Raw genomic sequence first — 19,918 nt, 5'->3', positions numbered from 1 at the left:
TTGTTGCTTTTAGGTTTATATCCCACATATAGGTGATATCATGTGATTTTCAACTTTTTCCATCTGGCTTATTTCGCTTAGCATGATTATCTCCAGGTCCATCCATGTTGTCGCAAATGGCAGTATTTCATCTCTTCTAGCTGAGTAAAATTCCATTGTATATATGTACCACAGCTTCTTTAGCCAATCATCTATCATAGGACACTTGGTTGCTTCCATGTCCTGGCCACTGTGAATTATGCTGCTATGAACATTGGTGTGCAAATATCTTTCAGATAAGAGTTTTCAAATCTTTGGGGTAAATATCCAGAAGAGGAATTGCTGCATCATATGATAGATCAATTCTTAGTTTTTTGAGGAAACTCCTTACTGTTTTCCATAGTGGCTGTACCAATTTGCAGACCCACCAGCAGTGTATGAGGGTTCCTTTTTCTCGACATCCTCTCAGCATTTGTTATTACTTGTCCTGTTGATTATAGCTATTCTAACAGGTGTGAGATGGTATCTCACTGTGGTTTTGATTTGCATTTCGCTAATAGCTAGTGATGTTGAGCATTTTTTCATATGTTCGTGGGCCATTTGTATGTCCTCTAGGGAGAGGTGTCTGTTCAGGTCCTCTGCTCATTTTTTGATTGGATCATTTGTTTTTTTGTTGTTATTGAGTTCTATGATTTCTTTGTATATTTTGAATATTAGGCCCTTATTTGAGATATTGCTTGCAAATATATTTTCTCATTTGGATGGTTCTCTCTTTACCTTGTTAAGCAACTATTTTTTAAATGTAATTTATATATTTAGTGATTCTTCTTAAAAATATTTTGAAGAGATTAGCATTAAGTAAGCCTTAAAAAAGAGAAAAGGGAGGAAAATTAGCATTGGTTCCATTAGATTGGTCTTTCATCAGAAAAGACTGACATTTATAGGGGGATAAAAACAAGTATTTATTAACATCCAATTTAATAAAAAACATTATATATCATTTTAGAGCCCTTCAAAATTTATTTATTTATTATTATTGTTTTTTAGGCAAATAATGCCTTGGTTGACCTTACAGATTGCAAGGAACTTGTCAGCTTACAATCCCTTTTTTATTTTTTACACCTATAGCACCTGGTCTTCCTAGGTGGTCTCCCATCCAAGTACTAACCAGACCTGACCCTGCTTAGCTTTCAAGATCAGACGGGATCAGGCTTGTTCAGGGTAGCATGGCCGTAAACCAAAATTTAAATAAAAATTTTAAATTATCCTCTAATTAATCTCGTGGAGCAGAATTATAGCCGTAGTAGTTCTAGTGACAGGTAGCTTTGGAATATAATTCAGATCCCAAAGTTTGCATTCCTGGTATTGCCTCAGCAATGTTCCTTCACTGCTTTTCCCTTAGCTGGAAGCCCCTTTCTCAACTTATATGCTCATAGAAAGCACTTTACTGAGTGATAAATTTATGCCAACGACAAGGCAATTGTCTAAATGGGCAGTCCCTTCAACATCACATCCTTTATGGCAGGAATAAAAGTAAAGAATAAGGACCTAACTTTGACTAACTTCTTATGCTATTATTTCGAAACTTGCTGGGAAAGCTTTAAAGAACTAGTTTAAACTTGCTTATGGATATCTTGATTCCATTCCTTCACTGGGCTTTGAGAAGAATTCTGATTTGGGCTAATGTTGTTTGTACACTTTGCTAGCAAGCATTTTACATTATTGAATGGATTATAGATCACATTTGTTGGTCTTTACTTCTCTTAAAATAGATTTTAGCACAACTCCTATCTGGAAGGTTAATGTAACCTGACTTATTGATGGAATCTGGGCATATACATTTGAAAATGGTCTAAATCAAACTAAAATAAGATCATCAGGCCATTAGAAGAGTTGTTTGCATTTTGTTATTATAGTAAAATGGAGTTTTATTGGGAAACTGTTCTTATGTTGGCTGGGGAATGTGGAAGTGTAATCGATAAGTGTTTCTTTGGAATAAATGTTTATGTAATGAAAAAAATTTGCATGGGTAAAACACCATTATCATTTCATCTTCCAATATCTAACTCATTTTTGCTAAGCTTTAGGATAACTTACCCCCACTTGCTTTTAATTCTTTCTTTTTTTATAGGACTCCACATCATCATAAATAATTTCACTACTTCCTTTTAATCTTAATAGGAAAAATGTAAGATTTTCAAAAAGCAATCTGATCTCATAAGAAGGATCATACAAAAGGCACTTTAGCATTAACTTCATTGAATTCCTTCATCATGCTTTAAAAGACCCTCCCCCTCCTATGTTTCCAGTGCTTCACCTTTTGGACGTCACCACTTCCTCATTCTGGCAGTTTAGATTATAAATTTCAATTGTCTTTCAAAATTCAATTTGATTAAAAGACAAGGTCATTAAAACTTGTGGCATTATATCTACTTCATTTTGGTCATAGCCAATTATTTTAAAAATTCTCTTTCACCAAAATCTAACTAGCATATAATCTACTTTTGATGTCATCCATTTAAATTTCATTCAGGTTTCTGAGATGGTAAATAAAAGCTAAAGGAGTCCTCTGTTTATTTTTGTTTAATTTTTTTCACTTCTCAGCAAAATTCTATTTTCCTATATCATACTTTTCCATTAGCTTTATCTTCAAAATTATAATTTTATAATTTTTAGATGATCAAAAAACAATTTATTATGAATCTATAAGTAATTTTTATCACCCCTAGTTACTAATATTACAGAAAACTAGAAATGATGTTGAATTTTTCAGCATGGATGGTTTTATCAAACAGCTCTATAATGTTATTGAAGGGAAATGCTGCATGTTATGTCAGATCACACATTATAAAACTAGTAGTAGTTAATAACTATAAGTAACGTAAAGATTAGACTACTTCTACAACTGGATGAAACTTTCATGTTCCTCAATTTTAATTCAGATTACTTAGGAACTTTTATAAGTCAGAGTTTTAGGTGTAGTAGAAACCGTATTAAGAAATCTCATTTTATTGGTTAGTAATCTGAGGCCGAATTAGTTTAAGTGATTTGCTCAAGATTGCACAGTTGGCTAACAGTAAAGCAAAACCAATACTCTAGCTTTTCCAGGGCTTTCCCACTATTGAATATTGTGACTGTGACTGAGAGAATGCCAAGCCATGAATGTGCTCCATTTTATTAACACTACAAATGTCTAAAATGTCAGCAAGAATTAATTAAATAAGCACTCCTTAAGTACCCACTGTATATCCAGAACTGTGCTAAGATACCATGAGATAAAAATAGATTCATCTTTTTTTTATTTTATTATATAACAATGTTAAACTTTCTGTTAGTCTGTAATGGAGCTATCTCTCAGAGATGCAAGTCATACTCTCATCTTCTCTCTTTACAAATGGGGTAAAAATAAACAACTACCTGGAAAATTTTCAAAGACAAGTTTCTTTAATGTTGAACTTTCTCGTGTAAACTATATGGGGCTATAGGGCAAGAGGAATATTATCTGTCTTTTTCTGCAAACAGGGTGTACTGGAGCTGGCTGGTACTGACTTCTAAGAGCTGATTGTGCCATCTCTTCCCATCTTAGTGTTCACCGATGTCGGGTTAATAGCTTGAAATCAACTGTGATGGGAATATTTATACCACAGAAACTGGTAAATGCTACAAATCAGCAACGCTCTCTTCCCTCGTCAATCTCTGGTATTTAACTTTTACCAACACACCAATGTAAAATACACTGGCTGAGCAATATTGGACAAGCTATTTTACTTCTTGAGCTATTAATTGAACCCTCTGTGAAGTAGGGATGATAATATGTACTATAGTGTATATCACAGGATTTTATGAGGATCCTATGAGAGTACTTTGAAACTGTAACTACGAAGTAGAATTACTAATATCACAATAATGAGAGTTATATGTTCACTAATAAGATATGAGCCACATAGCAAAACCAATATAGTATAGGTAGATCTAGAGTTTCTTAACACTGTACCTACACTCAACCTACGTACCTGGCCAGATTAAAAATCAATAAATAAAAGGATGAAATTCAGGGTTAAGGTAAATGTCTGATTCCTATAGTAGACATCAAATAACACAAATAGGTAGCACATAGAATACAGAGTTTATTCAGCCTAACGTAGTATCCTTTCTCCTTTCCCCATGCCACGAGTCCTCTATGCCTCTGATGAATTAGGCTAAGGAAAGTGGATAAAAATTTTCTGTAGGTAGACTATGAAGGCCTCTGCAGAAAGGATTTTCTATTTTCCTTTTTATCACCTACTTAATTCAGAACTCTGCATAAAAGGACAGGGGAAAAAAATTTGGACAGATTGACCTCTCGAGGTTACAAATTTCTGTTTTCATTTTCTTGACACTTCAAAATATTTTAAGAAGCCTAATTCAAATCTGCAGGGAAATCCCTACCCTTTGATACAATGTCAATGCCTTTGGCATTTGCAATGTGGTTAAGAAAGTTATATACTGAAACTACAAAATCCTCTTCTAACTTAAACACTTTTGAGAGTATACTTGGGAAAAGTGCATTCCATATACTGGTCAGTACTTATTTGCCTTTGAAAAAAAAAAACAAAAAAGCCAGAAAAACTCCATGCATAAAGCACATCAACACTATTGACATCAGACTGTTAACCACCAAAACACATCATACTGATCTTACTTTTTCCCCATGTGAACTCTATATAGAAAACAGTCCCGTGGACTTGCTATTCCAAGCTGAATACTCTTGAGAACTAAAGAATTCAAATCTTTTTTAGTTAAAATTGAAATCTTCATAGCCAAATAGATGTGGGCTTAAATTCTGGTTCCTTAAACTGATTATTTAACCTTCTTAAGCCTCGTTGTCCTCATCTGTGAAATAACAAGTATTCATAGGTTTGTGGTAAGGATAAAATTAAAAAAAAAAAATCTGTCTTTGGCCCATTATAAATACTGAATAAATTATTATCATCATTGCTATCTTTTAATAAATTGCTTAGATTTTTACTCCTGGGTTTCTTCCTAGCTTTCCAAATCACATTAAATATGCCTCTCTGTCTCTTTGTTTCCTAACACGAGAAGTAGATTTAAGACTTGTCACTTTTTGTATCTTTGGAATAATATGAAGATTAATTCATGGGGGGGCAAATTATTCTTAGTAAGTACAGTGCTGGAAGTTCTAATTTTTTTTTTTAAGAAAGGTTCACCAATTCTACTTTTGTGACAAATAAGTCATCTCATAGTCTTAAAACACGTACCATGAACTTTACCAAAACAGTTTTAAAATAAAATTAAGTTTTATGCACTTTAAAAAATGAATTCATGTTGTGTAGCATACTGCAGACTGGGAATACAATGAAAGGACTATTTGAATAGTTGAAAACAAAACAGCAGAGCTGTTCTATTTCAGTGTGCTTGGGATGATTACTTTAAGCTTTATATTATATAGCCTATATACATATACTCCTCCTAAGAATGAACCAACATGTTGACAAATATGAAGGACAGAACTCCTGAAAATTCATCTATAATATTCATATATTATAAAATAATTATTTTAGTGGGGCGGAGTATAGAATCGGAGAGATGCAGACATCTTCTGCAGAGATGAATTATAGAAAGCCAATTCTTTTATATCTCAAATTTCCATAGACAGTTTAGAACCAGAAGCCATATTACTTACTCTTAACAGAATCCCTCTGTGGAACCAAGCACAAAGCTCAGTTATGGGAAGATTAAATATAACAGGAGAAAGAGAAAAGACTCCTCTGAACTATGAGTGTACAGGACACTATGTTACGTACTTCATCTCACATTCCAGGTAAAAGAATTTCTGGGCTCAAAAATGGAAACTTTGCACATAATATAATATTAAGTTAAAAACTGTTGGCACAGTGGGATTCCATATTTTATATTCAAATTCTTTTAGAGATCTTCATGTTTGATTATTGGAAGAATAATGTTTTAAGAGAAAAAATATTATTTCTGAACTTTTAGACTTTGTTTACAAATACAAGTTAATATCCCTTATTTGCCAATATGTTGAGTGCAAACTGTCATCAGTGTATTAAATGCTGTTGAGTATAACGTTTTTTGCTTTATTTCTAAAATGTTAGTTGCTTGAAATAATTATACTTTGGCTAATAAGGAGATTATTGTCTAATATATTTTGAGATAAAATCTCATATATTGCTGGCTTTAAAATCAAGAAGCATTTGTTAAGTACCTTCTTTGCTTTGTAATGTATTGAAACCTGAAACATAAAGGGAACAGAATAGGGAGGAGGAAGAAGAGCAAGGCCAAGTTTGTCAGGGAATGTGCAGTGTCATGGAAAGAGAAGATTTGAATGAAACAGCAATAGAATTTCATAGATCGAGGAAACCCCAACAACACACAATCGAAAGTTTTTGTTTCTCAACTAAGGAAACATGCCCACTGAGGTTAAATGACATGACTTCAATTGTCCAGCCAACGTGTCGTTATAGAAGGTGCCAAGAGAAAAGTGGGAATTGTGAGTGGGATTGAAGAATGTGGGATATGTTGAAATTCAATTCATATTTCTATGTTTCAAGCTTTATGCTGTATTTTCCCACACTTACTCTCTCTTTTACAGGATCACAACAAGCTTATATGTTAAATATTATTAACTGATGTCCAAGGAAATGAAGTAGCTTTTCCAAGGACGCAAAAGCATTATACCACACATTCACAATCACATGTTGTGACTATAAATATGGACTTCTGTAGCACACTGATTTGGTGGGTAAAGGTATTCCAAGTGTTCAGTTTTTCTGAAATAAGAAACAGGATTGATATGTTGGAGGAAGGGTAGTTAAAACATCTTGCTTAGCAAGAAGAGAGCTTCCATACTGGGAATTAGTGAGATGATTGCATCTATTAAAAAAAGAAAGAAAAAAGAAATACACAATTTACCCATAAAATCCAAGGTGAGTTTGTTTCATAAAACAAGACAGAGTATTATAATATTAAAGCAGAAAGGAAGGGAGGAAGGGAGGGGAGATTAATAATATCTGAAATAAAACTAAGCCTAGCTGATGGAAAATACTCCATGTATGTTTGTGAATGGTTGTGATATATATTAATATCTAAAACTGTCAGAGAAATAAAAGGATGCCACATAATATAACAGTAATTATCTCTATGTGGTGTATTATAGGTAATACTTTTCATTCATTACTTTTTTCAAGTTTTTTTACAGAAAACCTGCATTTGTTTTATAATTTAAAAAAATTAGTTTCTATAAAAAGAAATGAATACACGCAAACTACATTATTTGCGGACTTGAAAACATTGTTAAATTCTAACCTATAACAGATATAAATTTGAGCTAAAAATTATAATAGCTTGTACTCAATTAAAGGAGTTCATTATTTTATTAATACATTCTTTTCATTTGATTTTTTCCTAATTAGGATTAAAAACTTAAGTTAATATTCTATCTTTTTTCATAAACTCCTCACAATGAATTTGTAGTTTTTAAATGTCATCTTGTATATAAGCAGATACTTGCAAATATGTATTTTAAAATTTTACGCTGGGTTTTGGCTGGTAAAGTTGACCAATATTATCTGATTATGCTAATAGAAGTTTAAAAAGAATATCCATTTTCGTCTTTTACACATGTGGAATGTATTTCTGGGCAAATACTGAATCCTTATAATTTAGGTTGGTCTACACAATTTCAAGCATTACATTTGATTTATAATAAGCACATATAAACTCATACCGACTATATTTGTATTAGCTCCTTCGTTTTTTAATTTCACAGAATATTATTACCTGTGACTTTAGTTCGTGATCTGCTTTAAGGTTTTGTTTCAATTTTTCTGTTACATATTTATGCCATTTATTAAGGTCTGTTTTCTTGTGATGTTCTTTAGAAATCAATAGGATAAATGGCATTTGTTTTCTGCTTTTTCTCCAAAAATGTCCTGAAAAACAAGTAGTTTGTTTTTCTTTGGAATTATTCAAATTGTTACAAGATAAACATCACAAATTTTAATTTCTTCTGTTAGCATTTCTAAAGCAAAGTCTATTAATACCAGTATTTTAACTGCATAGCTTAAAACACAACAAGTTTCTAAAGAATCTCTGCCCATTATTTTCAAATAGAATACTTTATGATCAGGATTTAGTTTTCAAAACACAATTTTTATTAATTAATATCCAGGTATAGCCTCCCTATTAAGAAATTTACACGTTTATTTTTTCCATAAAAATCTTCACTGAAGTCACATCACAGAATTGAGAATTGTCACAAGAATTACATTTTTCTGTTACATTTTTTTCCGAATGTGCTGATGTCTCCATAATGCTTCATTTGCCTGCTTTGCATTGAGATGTCAGGTGCTCGAGGGTAAGAAGAATACAACCTTACTGATTGTTTTGTGTTATCTCATTGCCTGGATCTAAAAATGTTGAGTGATTGCACATCTCTGACACTGTTTTGAATTTTTTAGCCCAGTAATTTTGCCTTCAGTATTTATTTCTAACATTAGAGTTGCTTATTTGTATTACATATGGAAGTTGCTTTGGTATTTTGTCTATGACTGACCATAGTTAAGTGTATTTCCATCAAATCTCTCCAGAATTAGGAAATGGAAAGCATTTATTTATAATGTGATCATACAGTCATATTTAATGTGATCTTGCAGTCTCATACAAATAATATAATATTCTATTATTTCCTATTAGTTATTTTTTTCTCACCTCAGAAATGGATAATTCAGCATGACCTTTCTACTGCCATACTATTATTCCTAATCATTGACACTTCCTGATGGAAATAATCATTTTTTGACTGAGTTTAAACTTAAGCCACTTTAAACAATTAAAAATAAATGTATTTTTTAAAACTAACAAACTGCATCAACTGACAGTTATAAGCACACATAGATCACACTCAGGAGGCCTTCCTACAATAATCATTTCATATTAAGAACACCTCCTTTCTCAAAGATGAGCGATCTTCAGGCTGTATCATAGTCTCTTCCAAGTCTTCAAATTGTAGTGTGTGTTTTTTTTTTTTTTTTTTTTTTGCCCTCTCCCCAGCCGCCCGCCCTTTTTTTTCAAATTGTAGTTGAACTATGCTCTCTACAAAGAATCAGCATCTGTGGTTTCATCATAATGTTACCCATATGCATGCTATGATTTTTGCTCATTCAGGTACCTTTGGGCTGTGAAAAATTCTTAAATGTTCTCTGAAAATTTCTCATGAACCTTCTTTCCTGAGAATAGGCTTTCTCAAAACACTGTGATAACAAAAGGTCAATAATGCATTTCACATTGTTTAACAAATTCAGCATGTGACTTTCACCCAAGAAGAAAAATAAAATATGTGAAAGGTCAATTCTGATTTGAAGGAGGGGAACAAACAAGAAAAAAAAAGGGGGAATGATAATGGCTAAGTATACTTTTCTTGTTTTAAATGTTTGTAGTGAGATTTGAAAGTCCAATATTTCTCTACCAAATGAAGTAAAACAAAATTTTGTTTTTTTTTATATTCAATCTTCTAGATATATTTGATCTTCTCTGAAAAGTTTCATAAATTATTTTTAAAAAGAAAAAGGAAAACAATTCTATGTAAAATCTAAGGCAAGTGTTTAAATACAGCAATGACAAGAATATAATAATCTCCTTATATTAGGATGGCAGGGTACATATTTCTCTGAATAAGAGATAATAAACACAAAATTACAGAAAAACAGATAATTTATTAAATTTAGTCAATTTATAATTGGACAACTTTGAAAGTAAGAGAAAATCTACACCCTTCCTCTTTTAGCAGTTTCCACATAAGATAATGACTATACCAAGAGGTCTTGGAAACCCCCTTCCATGTCAGAAGTGATGATTAACTATTGAGTTTGCATACTTTTCAGGTGAACAAAGTGGTGGATCTGAACATTTGGGAGCATTTTGTTGCATTTTTAAAAGAATAGTATAAAATACTTATCGACTTTGAAATATATTTATGAAAACTTTATAAATGGTGAATTATTTACAAATAATATATGTGTTTTATGTTGTTGTTCTTCTATGGGTTGAGGCAATGTTTTTAATTAGCTTTAGTAAAATGTGACTTGGGCAATTGAAGTTGAATAAATCACTTAGTATAATATAGCTATGTACTTATTTGTTTGAATTTTCAATTGAAATAATAGAGATCTTGAAAAACTGTAGACATAGATTCAAATTCTCTTTTTCTGGGAGAATTATTTAATAATGGCTTAATTAAGTAATTAAATCACATTAATTACTTAATCAATGACTGTACCTCTTGTCATATTAACTCTTTCTGAGAAAATACTACTCTATATTATAGATGTTTGCTGCTAATTCATTATGAATATGAGATTATGCAGTAATATTTACCTACATTCCAGGTGCTATGACCTCAGAAATAAGAAAGAAAATAAAGGATAAAGGAAAATAAAATGAATGTGTTAAATTTTTAAATGCTTAAGAAAATATGATTTCTTCAGCAATCTTCTGTTTAATTTTACATAGTATACTTGCTATAGGCTGTATTGTATGTGTCTCTAAATTTTTCTCTTCTGGGTTTGTGTGTGTCTGTTTTTCCAGTTATTGGCTGACAAACAAAGTTCCCATCAAAAGACCCAGCACAGGTCTCCTCATGTATACACTTGCCACAAGATTCTGTGATGAAATTCACCTGTATGGATTCTGGCCATTCCCTAAGGATTTAAATGGAAAAGCTGTCAAATATCATTACTATGATGACTTAAAATACAGGTACTTTTCTAATGCAAGTCCTCACAGAATGCCATTAGAATTCAAAACATTAAATGTGCTACATAATAGAGGCGCTCTGAAACTGACAACAGGAAAGTGTGTAAAGCAATAAAGCACGTTTGAAAACAGACAAACTGTATATGAACTTCTTTTCTGAAGATGCTTCCTAAGATTTGAAAATAGGATCCAAAACAAGGCTGGGTTTCAGCATCCACCAATTATCTGAAAAGTGATAAAGGACATTCATGAGAAATTCACTACCAGCTGATGAAATACCTGTAAAGTGCTCTAAAAATTAAATATTTTGACTTCAAGGGTCCTAGTAAGTGCCACTTCCACTAAGAACACAGTTTGAATGTATAATTAGTAGTGTTTACAAGATCCAACAATTCACTCGTCATTAGTTAACAAAGCCAATACGTTCATCACTGTTGGGCTGCCACTGCAACAACAAGCACATGAGAAGAGGAACCCAGGAACACGACTCAGTCCTTGGGGAAACTAACCATCCTTGTCAGCAGATATGAAGATGGAAACAGTTTGAACAGTGAAATTCATAAGATTAAACAACTCAAATAAATGCCTTTCAGTCAGGACTCTGAGTCTGATCATGAATTTTACATTTTTGCTTTTTTTTTTTTTTTTTGTTTTTGTTTGTCCTCTGGAATCTCTTTTGGTTTGGGTATTGGGGTGCTTAGAAATCCTTTCTAAGATAAATATGAATGAGATAACCTTCGAGTAATCATTTCTAAAATTCTTATATTTTTAAAGAGCAATCACACAATAATTTTGTAAAAAGTTTTATTTTGCACAACTCTAAACCTCCAGATTTTTTTCCCAGTGGTGTAGAAAGTACCAGTTAAACTGTATCACTTAGTAATCTTGAGCCATTCTAAAGGAAAGATGTTCTATGTCATCTGAGATGGTAAAATTAGCTGGAAAAAAAATGTACTTTTGGTACCAAAGAGTATACTAATGTTTCTACACAACAAACCATTCTCCTTTCATAAAAAATAATATATTAATGTATTAGTCTACTAATGTAAAAGTTGTCTCTAGGTAATTTAAATTTTCCAAGCTCAAATTTTATTTTTATTTGAAGGAAGACTTCCACAGCTTTTACATTTCATAATAATTTTGTGGAAGCATTTTGCACCCTAGAGTAAATGTTTGACTGATAGGGCTGAAATGTGACTTCCAGTTCTTTGATATTCCCCTCATTATTCAAATGGGAAGATTGGCATGCTCTTTATATCATTGTTAAATTTTCTTAGTGCATAAATAACATGACTAATAGAATGTTGTTTTCATGACAGAGATGATTCATTTTAAGAAGTTTAATAATGAAACTATGTCAGTTTTTTTACTTATAAAGAATTAAATCAACCAATATTTTTTCCGAGGTTAAATTTATTCACATTATCATGTTAACGTATTCTTGAAGAAGCACACAAAATTATTAATAAAGTGATTTAAAATGTTTTAACATATAACAGAATTGACCAATGGGCCAGTTTTCTGGTAATTTATACTACACTGGTAGGTAATTCTGATGGTAAATTGTTTCTTTAGAGAAAAGTGCTGTGTTCCTACTCCTACTCTTGACCTGAAACAACCTAGATGACTTCCTATTTCTTAGGCAAGGCAGACTGAGGAAAGAACAGCATGCAGAATATGTGTTTTGTTTCTTAGGGAAGACAGTCTGAAAAAAGAAAAATAGCATGGAGTATATATATATATATATATATATATATATATATATATATATATATATATATACACACACACATTATCATGAAAAAAGACTTTTACAGTAGTACAGTTCTCAATATATTAACGATACAAGGTATTATTTTTAAAAATATGGTAAATTGTGGGATACAGAAGACTATTTTCTGAGAATTCATGTCTCTTTAAGAAACAAAATAGAATTCATAAAAGATACATAGCTAAAAATGGATAGAACATGATGTACTTTCATCATTAATCTCGTATCTATTTGAAATTTAAAAAGAAATAGACACATATTTTGAATGTAAAGTTGAAAAGTCTGATTTACTTAGCAAGTCAAAGGTAAATAATTTATAAAAACTTAATTTCAACTATTTGTGGATAAGATTTTTGAGGAGCCTTTAATTTGAATTCAATAGGTATTTTGAAGTCAGGAGTAAATTCTTAAATAAACTTTGTCTCAGAACTCATTCAAAGTATGTCTTTAAAAGGAGCAGTAAGGTACCTTGCCCTTTTTACTGCATTTTCAATAAATGTATTTAAACAGTTTTAAGGCCACAGCAAAAGCATCTCAGCCATTCACTGTTCTGTGCATTGAAGTTTATCTCATAGATGCATTGAGTAGTGCCTTTTTAGCTTCACGTTGCTTTGTTATCCTATGTTTTGTGTTCTCTAAATACGTTGCCCAGTTTTGAAAATGTTCAGCATTTAAAAAGGGCTTCAGTATCGACTGAGACTACTTTTGTTCATCTCAGGGAACTTTCAATACTCAAGAACGAATTCAATTAAAGGCATTTAGTGTTCAAAGAATACAAACTGAACAAGATCATTTCATTTCCTATTGAATACCTTTCCATCTAACCCCCTTCACGATCTACTGTGGCCTTCCTACAGGGATGGAGCATGGAGATCACTGAAGGCTAACAGCAAGAACCAGAAAAAGAATCAAAAGGGATCACGATAAAATCAAATTATAAATACATACTTGAAATATCTGGAGTTTTTTCTTTTGAAACTATTATATGTTCACAGCTTAGTTTTTCTTTTTTCATGATTTAACCTTGTACCTGGCAACGTTCAGGCAGCCGATTGTGCAGTATTCCTGTCCTTTAGAGAACGTGGTTGTTTTTGTGCTGTTGACATGAATGGACCATGGAAACATTTTCGTCATCATTACCCAGCCTGTTCTATACTTAATATTAAGTTGCTGGAATAAAAAAATGAATCAGTAACAGATTTTCTGGGCAAATCAAATGATTCAGCCCACAAAACTGACAAAATTACTGTGGAAGTTTTTTTCTATCTGAAAGAAGGTGCTGGGCATTCAAATGTCTTTATGTATTGTATATCATATGAAATGTATATCAATTGCTAATGGGAATTTCTACACATATGCTTATAGAAGCAATTTATTTAAATAATGCTATGCTTGCATTGGTGGTATAGTGGTGAGCATAGCTGCCTTCTAAATAATGCTATGGGTAGTGTACATACCAACTAGTTATTAAGCTACCACACAGGAAAAGGGTGAACAAAATAATTTACTTCTAATTGAGCCAGTTAGTCATAATGCACCCAATGTGGTATTTGGTTCATAAAAGAGTTGTTTTCACGTGGTTATTGTTGGGAGTAGCTATAATTGTGGAAGAGGTGTAGGAAGAGTTAAATAGTTAGTTGTTACCTCTACAAGTTTGAAAGTTGCCCCACAAACATTATCAATATACCAATGTTTTAATATTGAGTGAGAGAGGATTATTGTTCATATTTAATGAAAGAAAATCCAAATAAAGCCCACCTAGAAATAGATATTTTATTATGTATGTGCTATAGACATATCTATATAGTACAAATAGACATGTGTGATGCATATATACAATGTTATATATGTGTGTTTGTGTGTATACACACTGAGTTTGTAATACGCACACATTAGATTTGTGTTATGCTAATGTCTTCAGGGGCTGCACCGTGAAGCACTCTGGAGATAAGACCACTTTGGAATAAAGAAGTTCTTTTGAGACTTCCATTATTAACATGCTTTAAGAGGGATCTGCTTTATAACTGAATTCTACGTTGTTCATATCAGAGTAACAATAAAGGTCTGTCCAAATCTTAAAAAAAAGTAAAGAAAAATTAAGAAAAAAATGTCTTTGAGTTGGCAATGTATCTGAATCGCAGTTTTCAGGCCCTGTGTCTCCCATTTAAGTAGCACCTTTTAATAGATACTGTTTGTGTAAGCAAAAGCACAAGGGGTTCAAATGTATATAGCAGGAAAAAGAGTTTACAGAGATAGCATTGCTGCACAAAATAATTGCTACTGAATATTTCTTATATAATTTGTGGAACTGAAAGATGAAGTTTATTCCGTCAAGTTCATTCTGTTCAACACTGTTTCCCTATTTATGTATAGCAATTGAGTGTTACTGTTTTATCATTGGTAAAATTGTAAAATAAATTAAATTTCTTTTTTTTTTTTCAGTGTTTCTCTTATCTCTTATATCCAAGCCTTCGGTCTACTTTATATATCAATATCAAGTGATAGTTTTTAACAAGCTTTAGCTAGTGCTCTTGTCTTCCCTGCCTCTGATCCCCAGCCATTGGCAATTTTGGCAAATCATTTATTTTAAAGTGTACGCACGGGAATGTGAACAATATCAAAAGCCCCGTGAACATCAGGAAATTCTTAATATTTTTTTTGTGGTACATTCTGTTGGTAGTTGAAGGAATGGAGTGCTACACAAGTTATAGTAATTTATATCCAATTTATATTGATGTCAGTGAGTCACTCCAGCTTCACGGCTGGAGAGGTCAATGACTTAACAAACTGCACATTCTTAAGGCTGCTCTTTAGATTTGTGATTTCAACTGCTATTACATGCACTTGCTATTGTTTGCAGTTCACCTTCCAGGAGATGATTCTGAAAAACTATACGTTTAGATCTTCTTCCATGGCTTTTTATAACTGGCCAGTCTATGTTTTCAGACTCTACACTATTTTCTCCAAAAATTATTACATGAGGTCACTTTTAGCCTTCTTTAATTTTGAAATATTTGCTAGAGACTAACAGTGAAACATTGACAATGATTAATGAATTTAGATCTTACTTATATTTGCATAATTACATTTTACTTTCAAAGATCCATACACTCTTGGTCATTCCTATCTATTCTCAGGATATTATCAAACTTCATTATGATCCTATGAGACGCAGATTGCAAATATCCCCATTTTACAGATGAGATTAAATGAGAGGTTGTGTGACCTGTTGACTGTCACAAAGCTTAGAAGCGAGAGAATCAGGATTTGAACCCAAGTAGTCAGCCTGACTTCAGTGCTCACTGTCTTAACCATCACATTTTGCTGGCACATCTGTTTAACTGGCAAGAAGTTCCCTTGGAAGCTTAAGTTTGGAAATAAATTATTTTTTAATGAGCACAAATCAAAACATAGATAAGTATATTGGAGGAATATATAATTTAGGCTTTGGGACAGTCTAATAAATGACTCCTGTCCCAAAATAGAGTAATCATCTTTAACAACAAGATATGTATCTTTCAGGTCAGTGGCTTTCCCCCTGGATGATGCTGCATAAACATTGCCAATTCTCATTACAAGTCTTCTTATATATATATTTTCATACAAGCTGGATTGCGCTTATATTAGAATCGAACTTTGTGTATCAGAAAATGCATTATATTACCACTATTTTAAAGTCTAATTGTGAGGTTGTTATACAAACATTTCGATTGAACATGGGTGTTTCATTCATCTCCATTAACAACTATTTACAGAAATTTCTTAAGTTTGAACTTCTGCAGATGGCTAAGTTCATCCATTTTAAATTATTTTTTAAAAACTAGTTTCTCTTTCTTCCTGGAAATGGGAGAAACTTAATTTTCAAATTAAAGGGGTAGCTCAGTGATTTTACCCTATATAATAGCTTCATTGTGCATGACCATATGAAAGAAAAAAAAATTGGATATATGAATAAAATTATTGTTTGATCCATTCCTAAAAGATAGATTTTAGTCACTTGGTTGCTTAATTTCTGGAATCCCAATAAACAAAGTATGAGAAAGAATTGAATGCCAGTATAAATCTCTCTTTCCCCTCACTTCTAGATTGCTGATTTGTGATGCAATTATTCAAGTAGAATTTCTCAAATAAACATAAAAATGCTAGTCCAGCACATGCTCCACGAAAAAGTGCTCCGTGAATGACAGTTCTGTATCTCTCTCCCTTGGAGATTCAGAAAATACATTAACATAGAAAAAGATCAGATAAATCTTGCAATAAAGTCATTTCTATTGTTTAAAAAGTCAGAGATAATTTTGCAAATAACTTCTATCAAGTATGTTCTATAGAGCATACTTTGGATAACATTTCTGAATATAACAAATAATACGAGACAAGAGAACAGGTAAGAGCTTCATTAGAAAGACTGATGCTGATTTAGTCTTTTCCCATAGATCCAATATTTTCAAATGTAAAAAGATTTTAAACTGACATATTTATTTATTCTGTAATCTGATATAGTAATATTTACAGCAGCAATTACTCTGTTTTCTAAAATATTAATCATATCATGGCTAAATTTTTAAGAGCATTCTCAAAGCTAAAGTTTATTGCTCATTCTAAGCAATGCACGCAAATTAGTTAGCTTTAAGACATTAATAGCACAGGAAGAAAAAAATGCAATGAGGTACTAATTTGCATTTCTAGAACAACTCAGTATGTTACAGAAAGCTCTCTCCCTGCTGTCCGTCCAGCCCAGTTTCCTTAGCTTCAACCTCACATCACCACACAGATGGGCTGTCTGTGAGCACATCTGCCAGTGCTGCCACAATCTAAACACACTCAGCTGGTAGCAGATGTTTTCCAGAAGAGATCACTACCACAGGAATTGTTCCACTTTGGATTCTGTGTTAGTTGATCTCCATGACTGGGCATAAGGTCATTGTGTTCAAATGGATCATTTGTCTCTCAGGTACAGAACAATAACAGGGTGGGTACAGGCTCAACTGTTTGATATTTACCATGTGCTTATATGCACAAATGCCTCTGAAGTCTCTCCTAATAAGTCAATATTTTTCTTTTATAAAATATGAGTCTTTATAAAACTTTATTTGCTGAGCTCTTCAAACTTGAAATATGGGCTTAGTAAAGAAAAAGAAATATATGCTCTGATTTTCTATGGTCCTTGTTGCGATCAATTATTAGTTTCTTGTAAGTTCTAATAATTGTCTGTATTCATAGTTCTTAGTCCTACTTCACATCAATATATTAGGCATTCATTTATGGGGTAATTTTATTTAAATCTATAGAAAACGATACTGTGTTTTTCTTCTGTGAATTTATAAATCACTTTAATATGAATATAGTTGCAAAGTTTGATGGTATGTAAAATCTAAAACTACTCCATCTTATAAATAGTTACATTGATTCAGCATTTATAGGCACTTTACTAAACTTGAGGAATACCTTTCTTTCCTTATGGTTACCAAAATTTACATGGAAAAGACATACAAGAAAATAAATGATCATATCCTTTGATGGCAAGTGTTCTATTCCCAGAGTGCACAGAGAATTAAGGGAGCATAGACACATGCTATAGTGAGTGTAGTTTGTAATCAGGTGGTAAAACCAAAATAAGCAATATTCCATTAATGCAGAAGACCCAAAGAACAGATACTAACTGTATTTGTGTGTGTGAATATATATATATTTAGTAATCTAAACAGTAGGGTTTAAGAAACTATTATCCTAAAAATCTGAAATACTCAACAATCCCTGAAAATTATACAATTTCTACCCCTGCTCCTGACCATAGTTCTCCTGAATCATTGTTGAATTACAAGTGTAAATAAAACTGAGGTACACCCTACACAAAGCACTTACCACCAAGGCCAAGTAACTGCAGACTTATTGAAATTATCCATTGTACAATACTCTCCGCTTCTACATATCTGTCTTAATAGTTAGTGTTTCTAGCTCGAAGGAATGCACCATAAAAGAATATGTCTTGAACTCACTTATGAGTAATGACTTTTAAAAATGATTTATTTCTTTCTCTTCAATATATGTTTCCAAATTATCATAACTTTTACATTTGATTTTGGAATGACCACAGAATTTGAAAAATCCACCTGCTCAAACTTTCTAAGAATGTGAGCCTTCTAATATTACTTCTCATTCAATCACATACCTTCTCTTTTCTCTGTGGGCTCCTTCTTTTATGTCCTCATCTAAAATGTATTTCTGTAGGATTTTTCATCAGTTTTCTTTCTCTCTACAACTCTAGAGACAGGTGGATATAATAAAATTAAGGAATTTATATATAGAAGAATGTGCCATATTCATAGTTTTGATTTCATTTTCAGACTTGTCATATTCATAGTTTTGATTTCCTCAAAAACACAGCTCGAAAGGGTTTTCATGCAAACAGTTTATTGGGCTAATGCTTCCAGGAAGCAGAAGTGAGGAACCAGGGTGCCATAAACTAAATGTCCATGTCCCTCCCAAATTCACATGTTGAAACCTAATCCCCAGTGTGATGGTATTCAGAGGTGGAGACTTTGAGAGGTGATTAGGTCATGAGGGGAAGCCCTCATGAATGGGATTAATGAATTTATGGAAGAACCCCCAGACTGCTCCCTCACCTCCTATACTATGTGAGGACACAGCAAGGAGATGGCTGTCTTTGAACCGGGAATTAGGCCCTCACCAGACACCAAATTTGCTGATGCTTTGATTTTTCCCAGCCTCCAGAACTTTGAGAAATACATGTTTGTTGTATGAGCCACCTAGTTTATTACATTTTGTTATAACAGTCTGAATGGACTAAGACACGAGGAAACTGTAACAGGAAAGGAGAGAAAACCTATGTAAAGATATGTTTTCAAATTGATTGCATCTGTGGATACTGGATGCTCAATCTCATGTGGAAATTTATGATAAGGATCCCAGGATTCAAGGGATGTAAAGAGGAACAATTACCCATCAGACACTATCCCCCATCAGTCATAAAGTCCGTCAACTTCTGAGTTATGCTTGTGAATTCTAAGCTAGATCTCACAAGTGTCTCAAGGCATATGCCAGAGAAGCACGCAAGCAGTATAGAAGAGAGGCAGTGCAGATTGACATGGTTTGCTGAATCAGTGACTGGAATGAGGGGTGAGGCACAGAAAATCTGAGGTAGTGCACAAAGTGTTTAAAATGGTCCTTCTAGTGCACCACTTGCTTAGGTTTGCGCCCTCTGTTAATTCCAATCCATAACAAACTCTCAAAATTGATAGATTGCGGTAAACTTTAGAGAAGAGTTTATATAAGGGGGTTAGTTTGGAAACTATAGTCCCATCATCTGTGAATCATTCCAAGTCATAACTGGTATTCATCATCTCTTTCTTTCTAAGAGCGCTCTCACTTCAGCAA

At 32.6% G+C, this 19,918-nt stretch overlaps 1 protein-coding gene and 1 pseudogene across 2 annotated transcripts in view; one reads left to right on the top strand and one right to left on the bottom strand.

The window, feature by feature from the left end:
• ST8SIA4 (ST8 alpha-N-acetyl-neuraminide alpha-2,8-sialyltransferase 4) overlaps positions 1-12,550 on the top strand; it is an 84,621-nt gene extending 72,071 nt beyond the window's left edge. For both annotated transcript variants that reach the window (XM_039875180.1, XM_039875181.1), the window contains one exon: positions 10,585-12,550. In XM_039875180.1, the coding sequence (XP_039731114.1) occupies positions 10,585-10,867 (283 nt within the window). In that variant the 3' untranslated portion in view covers positions 10,868-12,550. The remainder of the gene's footprint in view (positions 1-10,584) is intronic.
• Positions 1,099-1,217, bottom strand: LOC120612610 (uncharacterized; annotated as a pseudogene).
• Positions 12,551-19,918: the final 7,368 nt, after the last annotated feature.

The sequence above is a fragment of the Pteropus medius genome, unplaced genomic scaffold (assembly GCF_902729225.1).
Source record: "Pteropus medius unplaced genomic scaffold, Ma_sr-lr_union100, whole genome shotgun sequence".
Lineage (NCBI taxonomy): Eukaryota > Metazoa > Chordata > Mammalia > Chiroptera > Pteropodidae > Pteropus > Pteropus medius.
The sequence above is the reverse complement of the archived record's forward strand: the minus strand, read 5'-3'. Positions and strand labels throughout refer to the sequence as shown.